Consider the following 21,294-nt stretch of genomic DNA (forward strand, 5'->3'; position numbering starts at 1 on the left):
GACAGCGGGGAGTGCAAGTGTTAAACTACCTTGATGATTAGCTGGTTATAGCCCAATCGGAGGCGCAATTGATAACTCACAGATCCTGGCTCCTCAGCCATCTAGAATGTCTAGGTCTTAGGATCAATGCTTCCAAAAGCACACTGTCTCCCAGCCAGAGTATTTATTTCCTGGAAATAGTAATAGACTCTATACAAATGAGAGCGCACCTTACGTCACGTAAAGCGCCTAGCCTAGCGGCTAAAACCCTGTGTACCGACTCTTACAAACTCTGGCCACAAACACAGACTCTTACTGACTCTGGCCACTTACAAATCAGAGCGAGCCATGGCTGTATCAAAGCCCTGACCCCCTGGAAAGCAGCTGAATGGTATCACGTGAGTATCAGTCCGGCGTGAGTATGGGTGTGTTTCAAAGAGAAAAGTGATCTCGACAGACGCCTCCAGCTTAGCTTGGGGAGCCCTATACGAGGGCAGGCCCATCTCCGGCTTATGGTCAAGTCCGGAGAGAAGCCTACATATAAACTGTCTAGAGATGAGAGCGGTCGCTCTATCACTGAAAGCTTTTCTCCCATATCTAAAAGGCCACCACATCCTGGTCCGGACGGACAACATGGCAGTGGTGTCCAACATAAACCGCCAGGGTGGTCTCAGGTCTAACAACCTGCGCATTTGCCAGGCATTCTGAACCAGGGTGCGGATATGCTATCCAGACAAAAAGTTCCCCCAGGGGAATGGTCTCTTCACCGAAAGACGGTTCAGCTGATATGGAGCATCTTCGGCGAGGCAGAGGTTGACCTCTTCGCCTCAAAAGACAATGACATTTTTCACAAAAAGCAGGGACACGCTAGCCCACGACTGGCCGAGCTGCCCGCTGTATGCATTTCCTCCGGTCACGATGCTACCACAGGTAATCGAACGGATCAGTGAGAGCAAGTGTGCAGTGTTATTAATAGCCCCTCTCTGGAAGACCAAGTTACAGTGTGGTCTCCGAGCTGACGCAGCTGCTGGAAACAGCCGTATGGCCAATACCGCTGAGGAGAGATCTCCTCATGAGGGCGAAGGGAAAATCTGGCATCCCCATCCCGACTTGTGGGACCTTCACGTATGGCCCCTCAACGGGTATCCGGGTGTCTCCTGGAAAGGGTGTAAAAAAAAAGCATCTCTAAAGCGAGAGCGCCTTCAACTAGGCGTCTCTATGCTCAAAAGTTTGTAGTATTCTCTGGCTGGTGCACAGCACAGAGCCTGGACCCCTACTCGTGCAGAGTATCAAGTGTACTCGCCTTCTTGCAAGAGCTCTTGGACGCGGGTCGTACCCCCTCCACGCTCAAAGTATGTATGTGGCGGCCATAACAGCATCTCACGCTCTTGTGTCCGGGCAATCACTAGGAAGAAACAAACTCTTTGTGCGCTTCCTTAAAGGGGCCAGAAGGTTAAACCCTCCTCGTCCCCCCTCTGTGCCTATCTGGGACCTCTCCATGGTCCTGGAAGACATGAAGGGTGCCCCATTCGAGCCGCTTCGGTCTGAGGACCTAAAGCCTCTTTCACTCAAAACCGCCCTCTTACTGGCACTAGCTTCAGTCAAGTGAGAGGGCGATTTGCAAACGCTAACAGTAAGCGCTTCCTGCCTTGAGTTTGGGCCTAGCGACTCCAGAGTCATCCTTAAGCCAAGGAATGGTTATGTTCCTAAAGTGCTCTCTACTCCGTTCAGAGAACAGGTTATTTCGCTAGCAGCTCTTCCCTCGCCAGAGGACGAAAGAGACGCAAATCTACTCTGCCCTGTCAGGGCTCTGAGAGTTGATCTGGAGCGTTCTGCCTTGTTCAGACAGTCAGAACAGCTCTTTGTATGCTTTGGCGGCCGCACCAAGGGGCTCGCTGTCACGAAGCAGAGATCATCGCACTGGATAGTTGATGCTATCTCGTTATGAGTCTAAGGGCCTTCATTGCCCCTTGGGCGTCGGAGCTCATTCCACGAGAGGCATGGCCTCGTCATGGGCTTGGTCAAGTGGAATACCAATTGAAGATATCTGTGCGGCAGCCGGCTGGGCCTCACTGTCCACATTTATGAGATATTATAACCTGGAAGTTCCCGCTTTGCAAGCAAAGGTTCTTTCAATATAATAAGTGTTAAGCCCATAACTATAAGCCCAATGCATATATCTGGTCCTATATTTCATACATTTTATATAAGGTCTGACCCTCTCTAGGCCCATTCCTTGGTTCCCTATCGAAGGCTCAACACGGGTTTGGCCTCTATTAGGACTCGTAACTTTACTCTTATATGGGCCTTGGGACTTCTGCCCTGGGCTATAGTGAGGAGCGAAGTTTTCAGCACGCACTACGTTTCGAAAGGGGTTCCCATAGCGTAAGCTACTTATGCAATACGAGAGACCTCTCGAAAGGGAACGTCTCGGCTACTAACGTAACCTCGGTTCCCTGAGAAAAGGGAAAGAGTATTGCATGACCTGCCGTGCTACTGTGCTTAAATCGGGGGATCGCTTCAGTCAATTTAAACCTGATTTTATGGGCTATGACACGCCAGGGCGCGAAGCGGGATTTGTTTGTGCACATGTGCCGCCTCACCATAGGTTTGTGCAGTTGCGCTTTAGACGCTCAGCTTAGTGTCTGCTGTGCAGCTGCACTGCATTTTAAAAATGTGGCTTCAATGTTCTCGAGAAAAGGAGTTTTTCCCATTGCGTAAGCTACTTAAGCAATACTCGTTCCGTAACCGAGGTTACATTAGTAACCGAGACGTTTCTGAAAGAAGTATCTTATGTGCTCACCAAAGGCTGCATTTATTTGATCAGAAATACAGTAAAAACAGTAATTTTATGAAATGTTATTTCAATTTAAAATGATTGTTTTCTATTTAATGTATTTTAAAACGTAATTTATTCCTGTGATGCAAAGCAAAACATTTTAGCAGCCATTATTCAGTCTTCAGTGTCACATGATCCTTCAAAAATCATTCTAACTCATTTGCTGCTCAAGAAACATTTCTTATTATCAATGATTAAAACAGTTGTGCTGCTTAATATTTTTGTGGAAACCGTGATACATTTTTCAGGATTTTTTGATGAATAGTGAGTTAAAAAGAACTCTTTTGTAAAAGATGTTACTGTGACTTTTGATTAATTTTTAATGTATCATTGCTGAATAAAAGTAGGCCTATACATTTTTCAAAACAAAATCTTTCTGACTCCAAACTTTCGAACAGTAGTGTAAATGCGTACAATTCGAATTATGTTATTTAATTAGATATTTAATTATGTGCTTACTGTATTAAATAAATTAAAATGTAAATATGTTTTTTCTTTTATTTTTTTAAAAAGAAAAACTATTACAATGAAAGATCAAAATGTTTTTTCTAGCTCTGTTAAATCTGGCTTGTAAGACTCTGGCTTCATTACACAAACTGACATTTTCAATTAGCATATACAGCCAATTGCTAATTAAGAGAGCCGAGGTGGGTGGCTGGGTCTCGGAGAGGTCATTTAGCATACACAAAGATCTTTGACCAGCTAAAGGGAGCTATTGTTCGTGTTCTCTGTCAGGAAATGCAAAAACGCAGAGGTCAATTATGAATAAAACAAGTCAACTTTAATATACTCTAAGAGTGATGAGGTGAACAATTTATATATTTTTTATGTTTTTATTTTTCATATTTGTATAAAATTCACAGTTTAAGTGATTCATTAAAAACAAAATGGCATAAATATGCCAAAAATATGCCATTGAAAAAAATATACAACAAATATACCAAATGCAAAACTATGGAGTAAAATACATTTAAAAAAGGACTTCTGAACCACTTCAGCCCATTAGTCACTTGTCTACAAAAAACAACCAAACAAAAACAAACCCACAATATTCACTTGATGTTGCACTCTAACTATATTTGACCCTGGACTGAAAATAGTATCATTATCATCAGCCTCTCAGTGCAGTACAAAATAAGGTAGCCATATCAGTTTAATGATCATACACTCCTTAGTGAAATCAAATCTATTGCGCATCATTTGAGGCTCATTCACACCAAGAATGATAACTATAACACTATATTATCGTCCACTCCACATCAATGGACGATTTAGTCCTGTTTATTCTAAGCGCACACTGCAGTTATGTCATCTGTCACTTTAAATGCACCAGCTCTTTAAAGTTTGGTGAATTCTGATTGGCTGTCATTTTTTTAATCGTTCATCAGCTGGAATTTTTTTTCTAAAAGTGAGTCCAGCAATATTATTTCTCTCTGCCATTATCGTTAAAGCTGTGATGTGGACTTTCGACCTTTATAAATATCTTCACCATTATCGTTATAGTTATTGTCCTTGGTGCGAACAGGCCTTTAAAGTGTGTCAATGGCGAATACCCATTTATACCCATTCTGCAAAATAAATAAACCATATATTTTGTATCTGTTTGGATTTTGCCTCACCTGAGAACTTGTATTGACTATAAAAATGCCCTGTGGGCATGTCCTCTTCTTTATTATTATCTTAATGGTGCTTAAGAGTGTCAACTGCCTTCTAAGCACTGGGTTTACCATAGATGATTTGGTGCAATTCAGTGATCCCCTCAAAATATTACACAATATATACAACAAAACAAGACAAGAGAAAAGAAAAGTAATGTATACACAATGGAAACAAATCTCTATAAGTAGATCACATTAGTGGTGCTAAAGGATGTTTTTACACTCTTCACAAGAACTAATCAATAATCTTAGTGAAGCTGTTATTGTTGTTACTGTTATTCATGTTCTCCTTTATGCTGTTATTATTGTTGTTGAGGCTCAGGCCTTGCTGTTTTCTAAGGGCGCAAGGCACTACCTTCTTCTGTACAAACAGTTTCTGGAGAAACCAGTCGCTGATGCTCAAAGGGAAGTAGCTGCAGATGAAGTACATGAGAGTTAAACCTGGCCCGGCGAAGTATCGCACCTGAGGTTGAGGAGAGAGGAGTGCGTCCACAATGGTGTTGATGACAGGACTCAGATCCTCATTCGCTGTTTTTGCGTAACTCTGGAAGAGTTCCTTGGTCTCCAGCATATATTCTTCCCCATATTCTTCAAGAAGGCTTGGTGGCAAGTTCTGGATCAGGTTCTTGTACTCTTTTTCCCAGTACTCTGTGTTACTGCTCTGCCCTGCAAGGTAAGAAAAAGAGCAGAAAGCATGATGCAACGGGCTAACAAAGGTGGGGGACATGGAAAAATCCACCCAGAACAGATTGGAGACATAGAAGGGATAGTAAACATAGGTCTGGGGACACTTTATTAAGTTATTTATATTGCATTTCCAGACCTGCATTTGGCTGGACTATCTGTTCTGTCGGCGTGTAAAGGAGGACTCAAATGTCAACTCAAAACCTGATGGATCCCTGAGGTTCAGATGTAAATAAACAGCTAAAATGAGAACTTTTTCTCTCAAGATGTGAGAAATATCTGACGGGGCCATTCACTAGGAAAAAACAGTGCTGTCTTAATTTAATTAGCTTGTTTTGTTATGTGTCCGATAACAACACAAAAAGGTATACGTTTAGAAATGGAAGAAATAAATGGTAATTTCACATCTTGCTTGTCTTTTAATTAATTTACAGTATGCTACAAACAAGCTAATATCTACAAACCACTTCATTCAACTACTGTAGATGTTAAAAAGGTGGTTGGTGGTTTATAAACCAAATTGGCCATATGTGTGGCCTTGGGCCATGTTACACAATTTGCCTGAACAGTGTGTGTTTTATAATAAAGGAAAGTCTAATTTCATCAAATTACAACCACTGTGATGAGACTACAAATAATGTTAACAAACAGAACAGAAGTGAATCATCACACTGGAGGCATGCAGTGTTTGTAACTCAATTTCACATTGTAAAAATGTTAATCACCTGTCTTAAAGGCAGAGGGTAAGATAGTGGAGACTTTGACACCCCATGGCTCCAGCTCATGACGAAGTGTGTTGATAAAAAGATTCAGCGCAGCTTTTGAAGCCCCGTACGATGCCAAACAAGGGAAGGAATGCTCACCTGCAGAATTACAAAGAGAAAGAATGATTAAATGACAGATATATGTTAATTACAATTTATAACACTGCACATCCTTGAACATTTTAATAAGCAGGCTTTAGTTAGTGGATTACTGATTAAACCTGCCACATTGGTAGAGAACTGAAATTTATGGGACATACCCCAAAGGTATAATTGTAGAATTTTTTTTCTTTTTCTTTTTTTACAGAGGTATTGTCATTCATTGTTGGTGAAATAAAGATCTGTATTGAACCCAGGAAGCCTGTGGAGGTTAATTGCAGATTGTGACTGTTTATAAAACATGTGGTTTTTGCCTCAAGCCTTTGACGTATAAAAGAGTTTCTGTTGAAATCATCTGGAGAATGAACGGGAAGAAAACAGGTCTCCTGTAAGTCCTCAGAGGGAATGACTGTTCATCTCTATTGAGACAGTAGCATCTGCTGCCCATGACAGCTACACCATTTTGTTTCCTTCAGCAGTGAGACTGCACTGATGAAGACATCTTTATTTAAAAAGGCTGTGCGCCAGTATTTACGGAGAATTCAACGGTGTCCTGCGCCAGGCTGTTACTCATAGTATCACACTGTTTTGGCACAATGGAGGTAAACAAATGGAGACAAAATATGGGGAGTCAGGAAAGCTGAAAAATATGCTGATTTCTCCTGCTGACTGAATTCCTGCATGAGCTTAAGCAGAGAGTTGCTCTCTGTTGAGATTGTTAGTGGACACTTGAGAAGAAAAGAAAACAGGTGGATTATAGTTTGGGCTCGGAATAGTGTTTGGTTTGGTGTGATGAAGCCAGATGGAAGGCATAAAATAAACATCTGATGGACAGAGATACATTTATAAGCGCTGGCAGCTTTATGTGCATGGCAGAGAGAGAGCGAGAGAGAGTCCTAATTAGATTTAGCACTGAAACAAGAACCTATAAACACTCGTAAATATGTCATCATATGTATAATTTAATTTACTCTTTCTTTTCTTTCCCTTTTATTAGTGGTGAAGTAACTTAGAGTAACTTAATATGTGCATAAGTGCATTAGCTACACTGGTTCTCACATGTACTGTATGTGTATGTGTACCTGAAGGGCTGGAGATTGTCACAATCCGGCCTTTAGCCTGTCTGAGAAGGGGCAGGAAGGTTCTGGTGACATGGAGCGTTCCAAAGAAGTTGACCTCCATGCATCCTCTGTAGTTGGACATGAGGGAGAGCTCAGCATCCCCAATATTCACACACAATCCAGCGTTATTTACAAGCCCCCACAAATCTAGAGGAAAAAATCATTTTTATTATTTTGATTTCTTCTAATTTTATTCATTGAAAAAATATGAAAATATAAGCTTTAAGGCAAAGGTCAAAGGCCCCCTGTTTTTTTTAAACACAATATTCGAAGGCTCCCCAATACAGACTAAGATATTTTCTGTTTTCTGCTGCAATTATGACAAAAAATGCTTGTTTTTAAATTTTTTGGGTAACACTTTATTTTACAGTGTTCTTGTTACATATGTTACATGAATTACCATAGTAATAACAGTAAATGATGCATAATTACATGCACCCAAATGCACTCTCAACCAAATCCTAATCCTACCCTAACCCTATATTAAGTACATGTAGTTGCTTAATATTACTCAGTACTTAATTATATAATTACACTGTAACAATGACACCTTAAAATAAAGTGTAACCACTTTTTTTATTAACTGAAACTGGGTGTATTGAAATATTTAATAAATTAAACACTATTAATTTTGTGATTTTGTGTGTTTTTAAAAAAATTATATTGAAGTTTTAAAATATTTGGTTTCACTTTATTTTGATGGTCCCTTTAACACACTGTTGACTATAAATAACATTGCACCTACATGTCTACTAACTCTCATTAGAGTGTTAGCAGACTGGTAGGGTTAGGGTTAGAATAAGTTGACATATACTTGAAAAGTTACTTATAGTCAGTAGAATGTCTGTTGGGGGACCATACCAATAAAATGTTAGCAGATATTAAGCAGACAGTCTACTAATAATCTAATTACAATAATCTAATATAATAATCTAAACTGCTAGTTGACATGTAGGTGCAAAGTTAACAGAATGTTCAAAAGGAACCATCAAAATAAAGTGTTAACAATTTTTTTTTTATAATAATGCTTTAATTTAAATACTTTTAATCTATCTTGTGGACCACTTGGATGTTTGCATGCTGAGAACCACTGCTCTAAAGTTCCTGGAGGAACACTGTAATAGTGTCATCCATTGTGTTGGTCATCACCTTTTCATAACAACACCCAAATTGCTCACCATTGGTCTGTCAGTGTTTAATAGCTAGGTATATATGAGAGGACAGCATGTTTATTCTGAGATACCTGTAATGGTTATATTCACTCCCTTCCTAGATTAGGGAAATTATTAGCAGAAAAAGGAAACCAATGCCTTAACCAAGAAGTGAGTTTAGGAAAGTAAGAGGGAGAAGAAAGAATAAAGGAAGCCTGAAACAGTTAGTTAAAAACAATTCACTCTTGAAAATAAAGATTCTTTATTGGAATCTGATTTTATGAAGAACCTTTAACATTCATGGAACCATTCCATTACACTAAAGGTTCTTTGTAGTGGAAAAAGTTTCTTTGGTTAATTAAAATATTATTTACACTAAGAAGAAAAAATAAAAGGTTCTTAAAGGAACTATTCACTGAAAGGTTCTTAAGAACCCAAAATGGAACCAAATGTTTTTTTATGGCATGCCTGCGAAAACCTTCTTTTTGGAAACGTTATGTGTAAGAGTTATACGAAAAAAAAATGTAATAATCTAGAAAAATTGGAGCACTTTTCCCTGCACAGCATCTAAATTGTGGAGGGTAAAACATTTTCTATGCCCCACCCAGGTTTTGAGAAAGGAAGCATGGAAAGATTATTTTTTCTTTTGGTCCAAACCACCTGGCGCTGTGGTGTGTGTGATGTTTGAAAATAAAAAAGCCCCTTGATGTACTGCCAAATTACGCATCGCCCTTCCACCCTATCCCCTCCTATTCCCAACACTTTCTCTGAGATTAGACATTCTTGTCTAATCTCAGAGAAAGAAAAAAACATGCTCACACACTCACACTATACACATATACATATACACCGACTATGCTGAATCGCTTGTAAAATAAACGAATGTTTGACCACTGAGCACGAATTAATTGATTTATTTGACCTACTTTAAAGGTAATTCAATGAGGTGCTTTGTTGATAGCATAGTTTCAAGATTGGGTTCAACAGAAATTTTAATGAAAACCCAAAGCTGGTTAAAGTTTACAAAGGGTAACAAAAATCATTAGCAGTTTTAAAAATCTAACATTCTTAGGGGTATTTTAGGTTCACTGTGTTCAAACATGTTGGAGAGTGATTGTGTGTGTGTGTATTTTCTGGCATAGTGCAAAAGTAAATCCTCACCTCTCATGCCAAGTTTGGCCTTGGTGTCGAGGAGGGCTTGCTGTACCTGCTGAGGCTGGGTGATATCTACCTGCAGGAGGGTAAGGCGGGATGAACAGACTCTGCGCAAGTGCTTGGCTCCTTCCCCATCCAGGTTCAATACGGTAGCGAACACTTCAAACCCCATTGCATCTAACTGCTTTGCTGTAGCGTTACCAAACCCTGAATCACAACCTGCAGAGACAGGGGAGGGAAACATGAATGTTATGCCAATATATTAGAAATCAAAACACTGACTCCTTCTAAATACTCACATTTTGGCAATATTTGACAGTAATTACACTTAAATGGTATGCTATGCAACACCACAGCAACAATCTTTTTACCATAATAGCTGTTTTGGAATCATTTTAGAACACTTCAGCCAGTTTCAGGAAACTTCCTTATGTGAAAAACAATCGAAAACTAGGCACAAAACACCATCAGCATTGGTGACATGTAATCTCACTACTATGACCTCTGAACATCAATAAAGTTCAGCGAAACCAGAACGTTACAACAGGAAACAAAACAAAAGCACAATTATATAAAGTCTTATCCCACATCAAGTTGCATGACAGTGTGATTCATCAATCTCTGTAACATGACTCTTATCTCTTTACTAAATTACACAACTGAAAGAGATATTGAAGTTGGTGTCCTTCGGTTTGAAGACAATGTCCTTACCGCCCCAAGGGAGATTTTGGTTTAGGAGCTGTATTACTAAAATGTTAAAAATGCAAATCACGACTCAACTAAACAAATCCAGCCATGGTTACAAATGCATGCTCATGATTGATTTCTGGGATGCAGGCACATTTACAGAGGTGGTGGCAGGGAACGACACATTAATAAAAATATATAACATCCGATCTTTATGAGGGTCATTTGTTTACGGATAATGTGTAAACCCATAGGAACTTTACCCCCAAGACAGAGATGAATGTTAAAATAGACAAAAAGGAGAGTAACAGCAGACTTTCTGTTCTTTTTCTATCCCTGATGTGCAAATTGTTCTTGGAAATGAACGGCAGTACACTACAGATTCTGGAAATAAAATAGACATGAATAGATACACAGACATGAATATTTCTCTCAATGTAAGGTCTACAACATAATTGAACTACTAGAATTTAGAATGAAAGTTTTCTGTGAGTGCCAATTTTTAGAATCTTTGTTCTTTTACAATTGATTAATAGGAATTTTGTTTCCATCCAAAACAACTTATTCCATTCTTTGTCCTTTTTTGGCAGGCAAGTCAAAGTTGTAAAGCTACAAAATGAATTAAAAATAAAATAATAATAATAATAATAATAATAATAATAATAAAACTGATGCATGTCAAGGAAAAAAAAATAGTGGAATGACTCAAGTGTTTCAGAAGTCATGAATGTGTGGCAAACAATATACACCAGTTGTGATAACAGCAGTTACACAAAACCCCACCTCACCTCTGCATTTCATCTCAAGGTCCTCTGAGGACACAAACATATCTGTCAGTGCACTAGCTGGGCTCTTTCTTTGTCAGTGTGTTATCCGTCATAGATACACAAAGTATTCCTCATGAAACACGCCGAGTAATACATTAATCAAGACTAACATACTTTAGATTATTATTATTATTATTAAATAATGCAACTGTTCAGATTTACCTTGCATTAAAACTGTTTATAATCACTCCATTATCATCACTTAAATTAAACGTAGGATGATCTTCTTTTTTAAATATTACCATTACCCAGATAAGTTTTTCCCAGCCAGGCGTACGTGTTCGCCAGCAGGTGCTTAAGAAGGCTCCGGGTAATTCTAATTCTAATCAATTCTGTGGTAATGCTGTAGGAACTACATGGAAAAATATAATATTTCCATTTGAAATAAATGAGTGAAAGTGAAAAAGAGGATCACACAGGGAAATCTGTGTATTGGTTCTGAAAGTCAGAACTGCTGTCAAACTAGGCATCCAAATAAGCAACATTGGGAAGAGAAGAGAGAGCGCAGACGACAGACCCAACAGACCCAACATCCACAGAGACAGGCATGATCTTCACTTGCAGTAATTGCAACAGCACGATGAATGAAATGCCTTTCAAGAATCGGGGTCTACTGTCACAGCAGGCGCTGTAACTCAACAAATGCCTAGAGACCCCAAGGTGCAGGTTCCATTGCCATGTAAAATGGTGAAGTAGCAGAGAGGTCAGAATGCACTTCATTTATGCATCTGCATGTAAATCCTCTCTGAGCTCTAGCCCCACGATGCCACACTTAAACCTTACTTATCCATTTAACCTCTTCACCTGGCTTAAACAACTAAGCATAGCGGGAATGCCACAGGTGCCCCTCCCCTACATTTTTCTCCAAATATTTACCGTGTACTGTTATGTAACATTGATATGGGCATTATTAGACACCTCGGGTCGAGCATCTCATCCCACACTCAATTGGTTTGCATTCTGGAGTTGCTCCAGGGACATTGGGTAAGGGAAAGGCCTGCCAGAGCCCTGATGAGGCACTTCTGATTTCCTACACACAGATATATGTGACGGCAGTGAAGCCCACAGGGTTTGGAGGACAGTCGGTTCTGGCAGTGTGTGCAGATCAGTGAAGCAATATGAGGAACTTCCCTGGCTTCAGTGAAAAAGTGTTAAACACAAAACAATGAGTCTGATGGAGAGACAATGAAGCAGAAACCAAGGTAGACACACATATAGTGGCCCGTAGCATAGGACACTTTGCAACAATTAATGAGTGAATGTCATTGTCATGTGGATGGCGGATGAACCCAGGCGCAGACAGTATGCAATCACAGAACGTTTATTGTAGACAGAAAACAGGAAAACAAAACCCACGTGGGGGCAAAACACGACTAGGACAAGGGAATGGATGGCAGACTAGACAATGACTGTACAATAAACTGACAATTCTTCAAATAAACATTCACAAAGACAAGACTCTACACTAAGTACTCACGGGTAAGAAATGGCAAGGTATAGCAACATAGACAGATTCGACAACATTCATCATAAATTAGGCAATGAACCAACACAAGACAGCAAACACAAGGGGACTAAATACCAAGAAACTAACGAGGGGAACAGGTGACGCTAACAAGGTAATCATGACTAAACAAGGATAACAAGGGGGCGGGGTAGCAAGACGAGACAACACAAGCACATGGCCCAAACAACAGACCATGCGCTTGCACATAAAACATGGGTCTGTCATGATCCTGCCACAATAGTAGAAGAATACAAGGACATGATGGCAGAATCATGACAGTCATTGCATTAAACACAAAATATCAAAGCAAGTTGCATCTGCAAACGAATAATGCTAGACTTTTTCAGTTAGTTCTAACCAGCCATTTTTAAACAGAAAAAAGAGAGATTTAAATAAAACATTTGACAACCAGAAAGAATCTAAATACTTTTTTTGTTTTTGTTTTAAATAATAATAAAATGTATAATAAATTTAACCCTTTGATGCACAAGCTATGCAAACCCCTTCTAATGCACAAGATGAGTCTAAAAAGACCCTTATTCATTTCCTATGTTATTTTAGTCATGGCTGAATGTTTCTTTGCTGAATCTTTAAAATATATATATTTTATCATTTGTTATCCCAGGTATTCATTAAATATCTTGTTTTTGATTTCCACAAATAATCATGTTTATGTTTCCTTTCTTACTTTATAAACAAACACAGTTTATGTATTTCTAGATCAATTTTACATACACGGGTCTAAAATGATCCGTATTCATTACCTATGTTATTTCAGTCATGGCTGAGTGTTTCTTTGCTGAATCTTTAAAATATATGTATTCTATCATTTGTTATTCCAGGTATTTATATATTTGTTTTTGATTTCCACAAATCATTATGTTTATGTTTCCTTTCTTACTTTATAAACAAACACAATTTTTGTATTTCTACATCAATTTTACATACATGGGTCTAAAATGATCCGTATTCATTTCCTATTTTATTTCGGGTGGCTTTGACAATTACAGATTTTAAAATCAAAAAGGCATGAAAAAAAAGGACCCTAAACTCTTAATACATAGAACCATTTCAGAATATGAAGGCTTATTCAAGACGATACAGTTCTTAATAGAACTTTTAGGCCTATTACATGTAAATAAGCTTTAAAGGGGCATTCGGCAACTATTTCAACTTGATAAAACTGTTTAGAAATCATTTGGATGGTTTAATAACCTGTTCTGGTGAAAATGGTGACTTTCCCCGCTCCCCCCAACGTTCCTAGTTGGAAAACCAACCTTGCAACATGGGGACTAACGTCCCGGTAAGTTGGAAATAGGAAGTCTCGTGAGAAGCGAGAACGAGCGAGAAACACAAACTGCTTTATGGCAATTTGACATAAACACACACGCCGCCCTCAATGTGTATGATGTATTACCCACCTCGGTAGACATAGCACCACACGATAAAGTTGGCCAGCTCCGATAATAACAAATGCACATGAGCAGCGGTAGAAAGGGGGAGGAGGGTGCCGCAAGTGAGTTTTTTTACGACATTGTTGTGAAATATACGCCCACAGCTGTAAGGGGAGCTCGTTGAGAAAACATGCGACAACAAAAGTGAAAATCAACAAAGAAATAGCTAGAGTTGCTGAGTTCCCCTTTAAAAACCCATATTTTTTTAGTGTAGCTAACATTAGCTAGCTAGAATCTAATAAGCCAACAGCTAGGTAGCTAATAGTATTGGATATGTTTCTATTTCTCACAAGTAATTTCTCACTAGGATTTCATGGTCAAGGTGACCATAGCCTAATATTCAAATATTATGTCCAGTTATATTTTACAAAATATCAAATATTTTCTGTGGTTAAAATAAAATAAGACTTGCATCAAATATACAAAAGCAGCTGTGTTGAGTTGTGAAATGTGTGGCAGGTGAATAGTATTATGTAATACTATAGTAATTGTATTTATGCAGTAAATATGTTCCTACTTGCAAAAATGTGCAAATATCAAAGGTTTCTATATGGGTCATTTTTTGACCCATGTATGTAAAATTGATGTAGAAATACAAAAACTGTGTTTGTTTATAAAGTAAGAAAGGAAACATAAATATAAATATGTAATGAATATCTGGAATAAAAAATGATAAAATACCAACACAATCTCATGAAAGTGCGTATCTATACCACGAATGTTATTTCTCTTGCCAATTATATGCCAAAAATGGTTTTAGCGTTCTACCCCTTGGGTAGAATTACGGTGGGGAGTGCGTGCGTATTACACGCCATAAAATGTTTATCATATGCACGCGAAAACAGCGTAGCATATGCACGCTAAAACCATTTTTGCGTTATAAATGGCAAGAGAAATAACATTCGTTGTATAGATACACACTTTCAAGAGATCAGGCTCTAAAATACATATATTTTTAAAGATTCAGCAAAAAACACTCAGCCATGACTGAAATAACATAGGAAATGAATACGGGTCATTTTAGACCCGTGTATGTAAAATTGATGTAGAAATACATAAACTGTGTTTGTTTATAAAGTAAGAAGGGAAACAAAAACGTAATGATTTGTGGAAATCAAAAACAAGATATTTAATGAATAACAAATGATAAAATACATATATTTTAAAGATTCAGCAAAGAAACACTCAGCCATAACTGAAATAACATAGGAAATGAATACGGGTCTTTTTAGACCCATGTTGTGCATTAGAAAGGTTGCAGTACAAAAATGGTTTATTCAAAAAGTAAGAAAGGAAAAATAAAAATAAGGATTTGTGATGATCAAAAACAAGTTAATTGAAGAATACCTGGAATACTGAATGATTAAATACATTTTTTGTAAAGATATAGAAAATAAAAACTCATTCGGGTCACTTTAGACCCATGTTGTGCATCAAAGGGTTAAGAAACTTAAAATTACATCTATACATTTCTAAGTGTAGCTCAAGTGTCTACATAATATTTGGGACCAAGATAAATGCATCTTTGGCCTCACTCGCTTGGATTTCACGTGCAAAACCATGCTGATGATAGAGGGGCTAGCGTTTAGATCTCTGAATGGTGTGGGATTAATAGTGCTTCCTCCTGCTGTCCTCAGCATGTAAACACAATGAGTGTGTCTCATGCTACCTGATCAGATTTCCTCACTGCCCTTCATAACACATCCAGACTAATGTCACCTGGTACTTAGTAGCTCATTTAGAGATCTGGATTGACGTCATACATTTCAAAGAAATGTTGGGGTTCTGAATGAATAATACACTGGTTGATCCTGACAAAAAAAAAAATCTCCATAACTCAAGTGGGGAATGTCAAAAGAAACAAGTGTTAATGTGGACAGATGAAGAGATGAGAGTGCGTGTTAATTTAACACTAGAAGTGCACACCTTCATGGTGCTAGAACCTGGTGTTAATCACAGCTTAGTTCAGTCACTATTGGTTTACTGGGAAATCAAGAAATAGAGAGAGGTAGTAAGATGCGAGTATACAAGTTTCAGCTAGCTATGCAGTATTTACAGAGTATTATTAAAGTTAAAAGAAGGAATTTCCTGGAAAAAAAACAACACATTTATACACAGAGAACATAAATGTGTGCACCATTCCTTTTTATTGGGCAATTTATGGAAATCCTCCCTAACAATAAGCATGTTTTTATCAAAGAAAGCGGCTTTGTTATGTAGGAAGGAAGCATTCTTTGAGCAACAGATGTCTCAGAATAATTATGAGTCAAGATTACAGAAGTGTACATTCTAGTTCTAGTGAATATTACACTTTAAAGTTATTCTCTCATAGCTGGTGATTAACATGTACAAGGTGTACTGGCCTTGAAGTCTATAGACATTTTTCCAGCCTGACTCTAGCCAGACTAATGGCTTTAGGTTGCTTAGTCAGCCAATTCTGTAACCTTAACCCCCTGTCTCACAGCAATTCAAGCCCTGAATGTGCCTTTCAGCTGGCTTTGTAAGAGGTTTACAGGTTTTCCACTTTCGCTTGGTTTTTGGCATAAGAGTGACTTACAGCTTTGAGAACAGTAATTTAAGAAAATGTGCAAAATTACTCGAAAGTATGATACTGTGTAATTATATGCTAGCTCTGGTACAAAAGAAACAAAGACAAGAAAATGAAGAAAACTAAAATCAAGTGGTGTGTTCTGTGCCAATCTCAGAAGCTCACGCTGGTTGTGGGTATTAAAGCAAGCAATGAAAGAGGTTGACTGAGTTGATGGTTACCATGCCAATAGACGACAGACAGCTTTGGGGGATTTAAGGAACCCATATGAGTTATTTCTGAGAAACCCACATCCATCAAACGATTATAAGCTTCCTTGGAGTAAATGATTGAACTTAACACCTTGCCCTGCTAAGTGAATAACAGACATGCCAGTTTTGCCATGGTAGCTCATGGAGAAAAACTTGACAAGGTCAAAAATTAAATGACATCACTATATATCTCATTTAGCTGTTTGTGCACCTGCCAAACATTCACATAAAACATTACATTTTCATTCTGAAAGTCCAGGCTATCCAGGCAGGTGTACGTTATAGATTTTTCTTACATACATTATACAGTTGTGCATGAGTTACTCAAACTCCTCAGGGTTCATGTACTGCTCTTGTGCTTGTACCTCCCAGTTTTGTTTTTTAGTGGTTTGCCATATAGGAAAAGGTAAAATATAGCAAAGAAAGTTAGCAAGAAATTGTTTGTAAAGTAGGTGTTTAGAGCTGCTTTGGGCTTTAAAGGATAAAGATAACATATTCCTTAACTGCAAAGGTACGTGCTCAAATGAAGTATATGGCTACTGAAGGAGCTTATGATTCCGATTAAAAAGAAGTTCTAAAACTGCTTAATCGTAAAAAATAAATCATCACATAATTGCCTTTATTCCTCAAGGTCTGCAATTACACAGTGTTGTTGAGATTACTTTTAAGAGCTGCTTTTTTCACATTTCACACATGCACACAGTTGTCATAGCTAATATAATTTTCTATCCCCCATGCCTAAAACTACCCCCACATAAAACTTTATTCATTTGTTGGATATTAATTTGAACATTATTTTTTATGTTTATTAATATATTTTATCTTGGGGACAGAGGGCTCAACCCCACACAGAAAAAAAGCAACAAGTAGTTTTGAAGCTTGGTGACTGGACAAAAAGTGCTGAGCAATTAGAGCAAAAAAAGTATAGTTTATTTAAAAATGAAAACTCTTGTCATCACTTATATATCCTCATGTCATTCTGAACCTGTATGACATGAGTGTGTGAAAATGATGACATAATTTACATTTTTGGGTGAACCATCCCTTTAAAGCAATACACTCAATGGAACTACATAAGTCTCCAAAGAGCACTTAAAGAAACAGTGCAAAAAGGTGCAGATGGAGAAATACAGCTATAATTTTTAAATGAGTTGTAAGTAACACCAGGCACAACACGGCAGCTCTTTGATTTGATTTATGGCTTACACTGCATTTATGTTGCATAAGATCATTTAACTTAGAATCAGATTAGCTCAGCCAATTAAAAAAAAAAAGCAAAATAACCTTATAGTGCATAAGAAGGACAACACAATTAGAACGTACCTTACAAATACCACTCAAACTTGGCGTTACCTTGAGGCACATGACCAATATAATTGGGTTCATACCACATGTTTTCCTCATTGCCATAAAATATGGGTCAATACAGTTAGCGATTAATTATCACACTGAGCTGAACATTACATTATCTTTAGCTTGATGATCTATGGATAGAGAAAGTTGTTATACTAACATATAGTACAGGGTGTTCTGGATCAGGACCAAGTATGTACTCAAACACATGGCACAGAATGTTTTGTGGGGTAAAAGTGATTCTAATCAGTAAAGTAATTCATATGGAACTTCCCATATAAAAGCATAGCATGGTCTGACAAGGAGGGTACAAATTTGCCGCTCATTCAGTCATAATGCAGGTGGAAAACATTCAAATTTTACCTATAAAAGTTACTGAATCACTAAATAGAAAAACTACAGCAATCATAATATAATTGTGGCAATTTTGCACAACAGAATCCACCCAGCGTGACCTAAATTTCCCAGCTGTTTGTACAATCAGTCATGGATCAGACAGCCATGAATCACAAGAAGAAAACACAACTGTCATCAAGCACTGAATATAAACACAGTGTGAACAATGACAAACATAATCACACATTTTATTCTGTAATTTAATTTCGGTTCGGTTCTTCTTTTTCTTTCTGTTCTTACCTGTGATGAAGACTGCCTTGCCTTCAACTGGCAGGGAAGGTTTGGGGGTGGCCCATGTAAAGTACAGCCAGCAGGACACACAGAGGACCAACCTTGCCAGCACAGTGGGCATGCACAGGGCACACAGTCTCTCCACCAGCAGAGTGGCACCCAGCCATGCCACCAGTGAGGGCATGGCACCATTATGGAATGCCAGAAACTTCTTCACCGCTCCACCAACAAAGAAGGACATTACTCCAATGTAAATCCAGAAAGACACTGAACAGTCTTCCATTGTACTAGAGGTGAAAATGCTTTGTACTCTCTCCCTGCCTCTTTTTTTCTTTATTTCTGTCTCTCTTTTACTGATACTGGCACCTTTTTCTCTTTTTCTCTCTCCCTCTCACTTTGTCACTGTCTCTTTCTCAAGTGGGATCACACTTACAAATGAGCAACCATGTGCCTGCTCGGTTCCCTACAATCTCAAGCTCACACACATCTCACACGTTCCAACTCAGAGTAGGCTAGTAAGAGCTAGTGAGCAGATTCGTCTGACTGCATGTGTGTATATATAGTGTACTCTCCACGAGAGGGGAGGGACTATGCTCAAGCAGATGTAATCAAAGCCCAATAGCCAAAGCTTCGCAACCCCCCCCCCCCCCCCCACCAACATGCATAGTTTGTCTTCTTTCCAACAAAGCATGTGATCCTTTTCACGGTTTCACTAATTTATTTGGCATCAACAATCCATTGTGAAAACTTTCTTATGCAAGTTATTAGAATTGTGAGTGATAAAAGTATTGTATTTTTTAAGTCTTTTTTTTAATACTGCTGGGGACCTTACACAATTTAAGACAATTTAAGCTGCTCTGAAACAGTGTGTACTGCAAAAATTAAAACTCACTTGACTTGAATTACAGGTGTCAGTGAGACACTGTGACTTTCCCTTTGTGGCTGGTTGTACTACATACCTTGTGCTTCTTTGTGTGCACGTGTGGTGACTGTCTTGTCTTTCCTCTGTGATAAATACATAAAATGCTCCTTTGATGTGTTTTGGCATCAGTGTATATGTGTTATAAGCCCGACAGGTCTATGTGCCGGTCCTTTCAAAGTTACATTAAACAAAATTGTATTCACGGGAATGTACAAGAGTAATCAAAAACAGGACAAAAAGTGCTGCTGGCAAATAAAAAGTAGGTTTTTATGTGTGCAATGAGGTAAGAAAGTTCTCATTTACATGGTCATTAACTTTTCTTCTTAATGCAGATGTTTTGCATGTCTTCAAAAACATATGACAAAAAGTTCAAGAAGATACATGTAATATCAACAAAACATTCAAAATATTAAAGATATATTTACATATACATCCCCTTTTGGTGACACCTGCAGATTCATGCTTCCCCTGAGCACAAATTGAGAGCTGTATAACGAAGATATCAACAGTACTATAAATCCTAGGAGCAATAATCTGACCTTTACACTGAGAAAAGGTGAAGCATCAAAGAATAATAAGTAACGAGGAACAGAGGGAGGAAGGGGGATAAACGGTGGATGTGAGGCACATACGGACATTGACCTCATTCCCTCATCATGTGTGTTATTTCATCCTGAACCAAATGTCATCGTTACCCTATTTCTGTCGTTTACACACATCTTTCTTTAGAACGTGTGTGAAGTAGGTTATAAGCTCTGTTTGTTTCTTTCCATCTCTCTTTCTCTACATTTCATCCCTCCCTCGGAAGTTATTCACGTTGAGTTTGTCTAATTACACATGACAGTACAGTACACAATAAGAAATTACACAGCTCCTGCTTCACCCAGCTCAGACAAAACAAACTCCAAACCCATTATTCATCTCTAAGCCTTAGTAGTAGTTAAAATGTTTCCTGCACATAACTGCTTTGGTGCTGTGACACAGTGTTCCTTGGCCTTGAGGTGAATTACCTTTAGAGGTCACAGAACATATTGCCATTCATCAATACCACCACTAGTAAATCCTGTGCCACACACGCTACATGACATTGCCATACAGTGATCACATCGCATGATACTCATTCTTATGTAAGCCTTTGGCACGAGGACTAACTTTTATCATTTTGATTGTTTCAATATTTTCCACCTGAGACAATATAAGAAAATGATTATAGGTACAGAATGCCTAATGAGGCAGTATTATATTAGTTTAGGATTACAAATTGCATGTGAGTTCTGCACTTTAGATGTGGAAAAAATAGTGTTAGTACTTAGGCATAAAGGGGGAAATTAATTCTAAACATGCACCTGCATGAACAAGTGCAGTGTTGATATGCTTTTACATATCTGAGGTACAAGGCCACAGTATTGATATTCCTCCTCAAGTTTATAACTATGTGTCCATGGGGGGCGATAGAGAGCTGTAAAACCTTCTGGAGGGAATGTTCTGGCCTGAGGTGAGCACACAACAAACTGAATGGCTTACTTCACAAAACAGAACATATTTCAGAAAGAACTGTAAAAAAAATTATAATAACAGAAGTATATGATTTGCTTAAAGGTGCAATGTGTAAAAATTTTGAGTATCTATTAACAAAAATGCAATACGACATCCATAACTATGTTTTCA

The 21,294-nt window shown here is 38.2% G+C and overlaps 1 protein-coding gene across 1 annotated transcript; it reads right to left on the minus strand.

The window, feature by feature from the left end:
• Positions 1 to 3,637: 3,637 nt before the first annotated feature.
• hsd11b2 (hydroxysteroid (11-beta) dehydrogenase 2) lies at positions 3,638 to 19,237 on the minus strand. Its single transcript, XM_077228841.1, has 5 exons — positions 18,714 to 19,237; positions 9,457 to 9,669; positions 7,106 to 7,291; positions 5,886 to 6,023; positions 3,638 to 5,142 (listed from the first exon to the last, which is right to left on the minus strand). Exons 1-5 carry the CDS (start codon positions 18,985 to 18,987, stop codon positions 4,712 to 4,714), a joined length of 1,242 nt encoding a protein of 413 aa, XP_077084956.1. The 5' UTR covers positions 18,988 to 19,237; the 3' UTR covers positions 3,638 to 4,711.
• Between the last annotated feature and the right edge of the window lie 2,057 nt (positions 19,238 to 21,294).

This window comes from Siphateles boraxobius, unplaced genomic scaffold, assembly GCF_051911475.1.
Source record: "Siphateles boraxobius isolate OS27281-9 unplaced genomic scaffold, OSU_SipBor_1 130, whole genome shotgun sequence".
In the NCBI taxonomy this organism is placed as follows: domain Eukaryota; kingdom Metazoa; phylum Chordata; class Actinopteri; order Cypriniformes; family Leuciscidae; genus Siphateles; species Siphateles boraxobius.

What these genes read in the sequence shown, in the direction of transcription:
- hsd11b2 (XM_077228841.1), bottom strand. Translation starts at nt 18,987, where the DNA reads ATGGAAGACTGTTCAGTGTCTTTCTGGATTTACATTGGAGTAATGTCC. An exon ending in GACAATCTCCAGCCCTTCAG is followed by an intron (nt 6,024 to 7,105) that starts GTACACATACAC and finishes GTAATTCTGCAG; the next exon opens with GTGAGCATTCCTTCCCTTGT. An exon ending in ACCCTCTGCCTTTAAGACAG is followed by an intron (nt 5,143 to 5,885) that starts GTGATTAACATT and finishes CTTACCTTGCAG; the next exon opens with GGCAGAGCAGTAACACAGAG.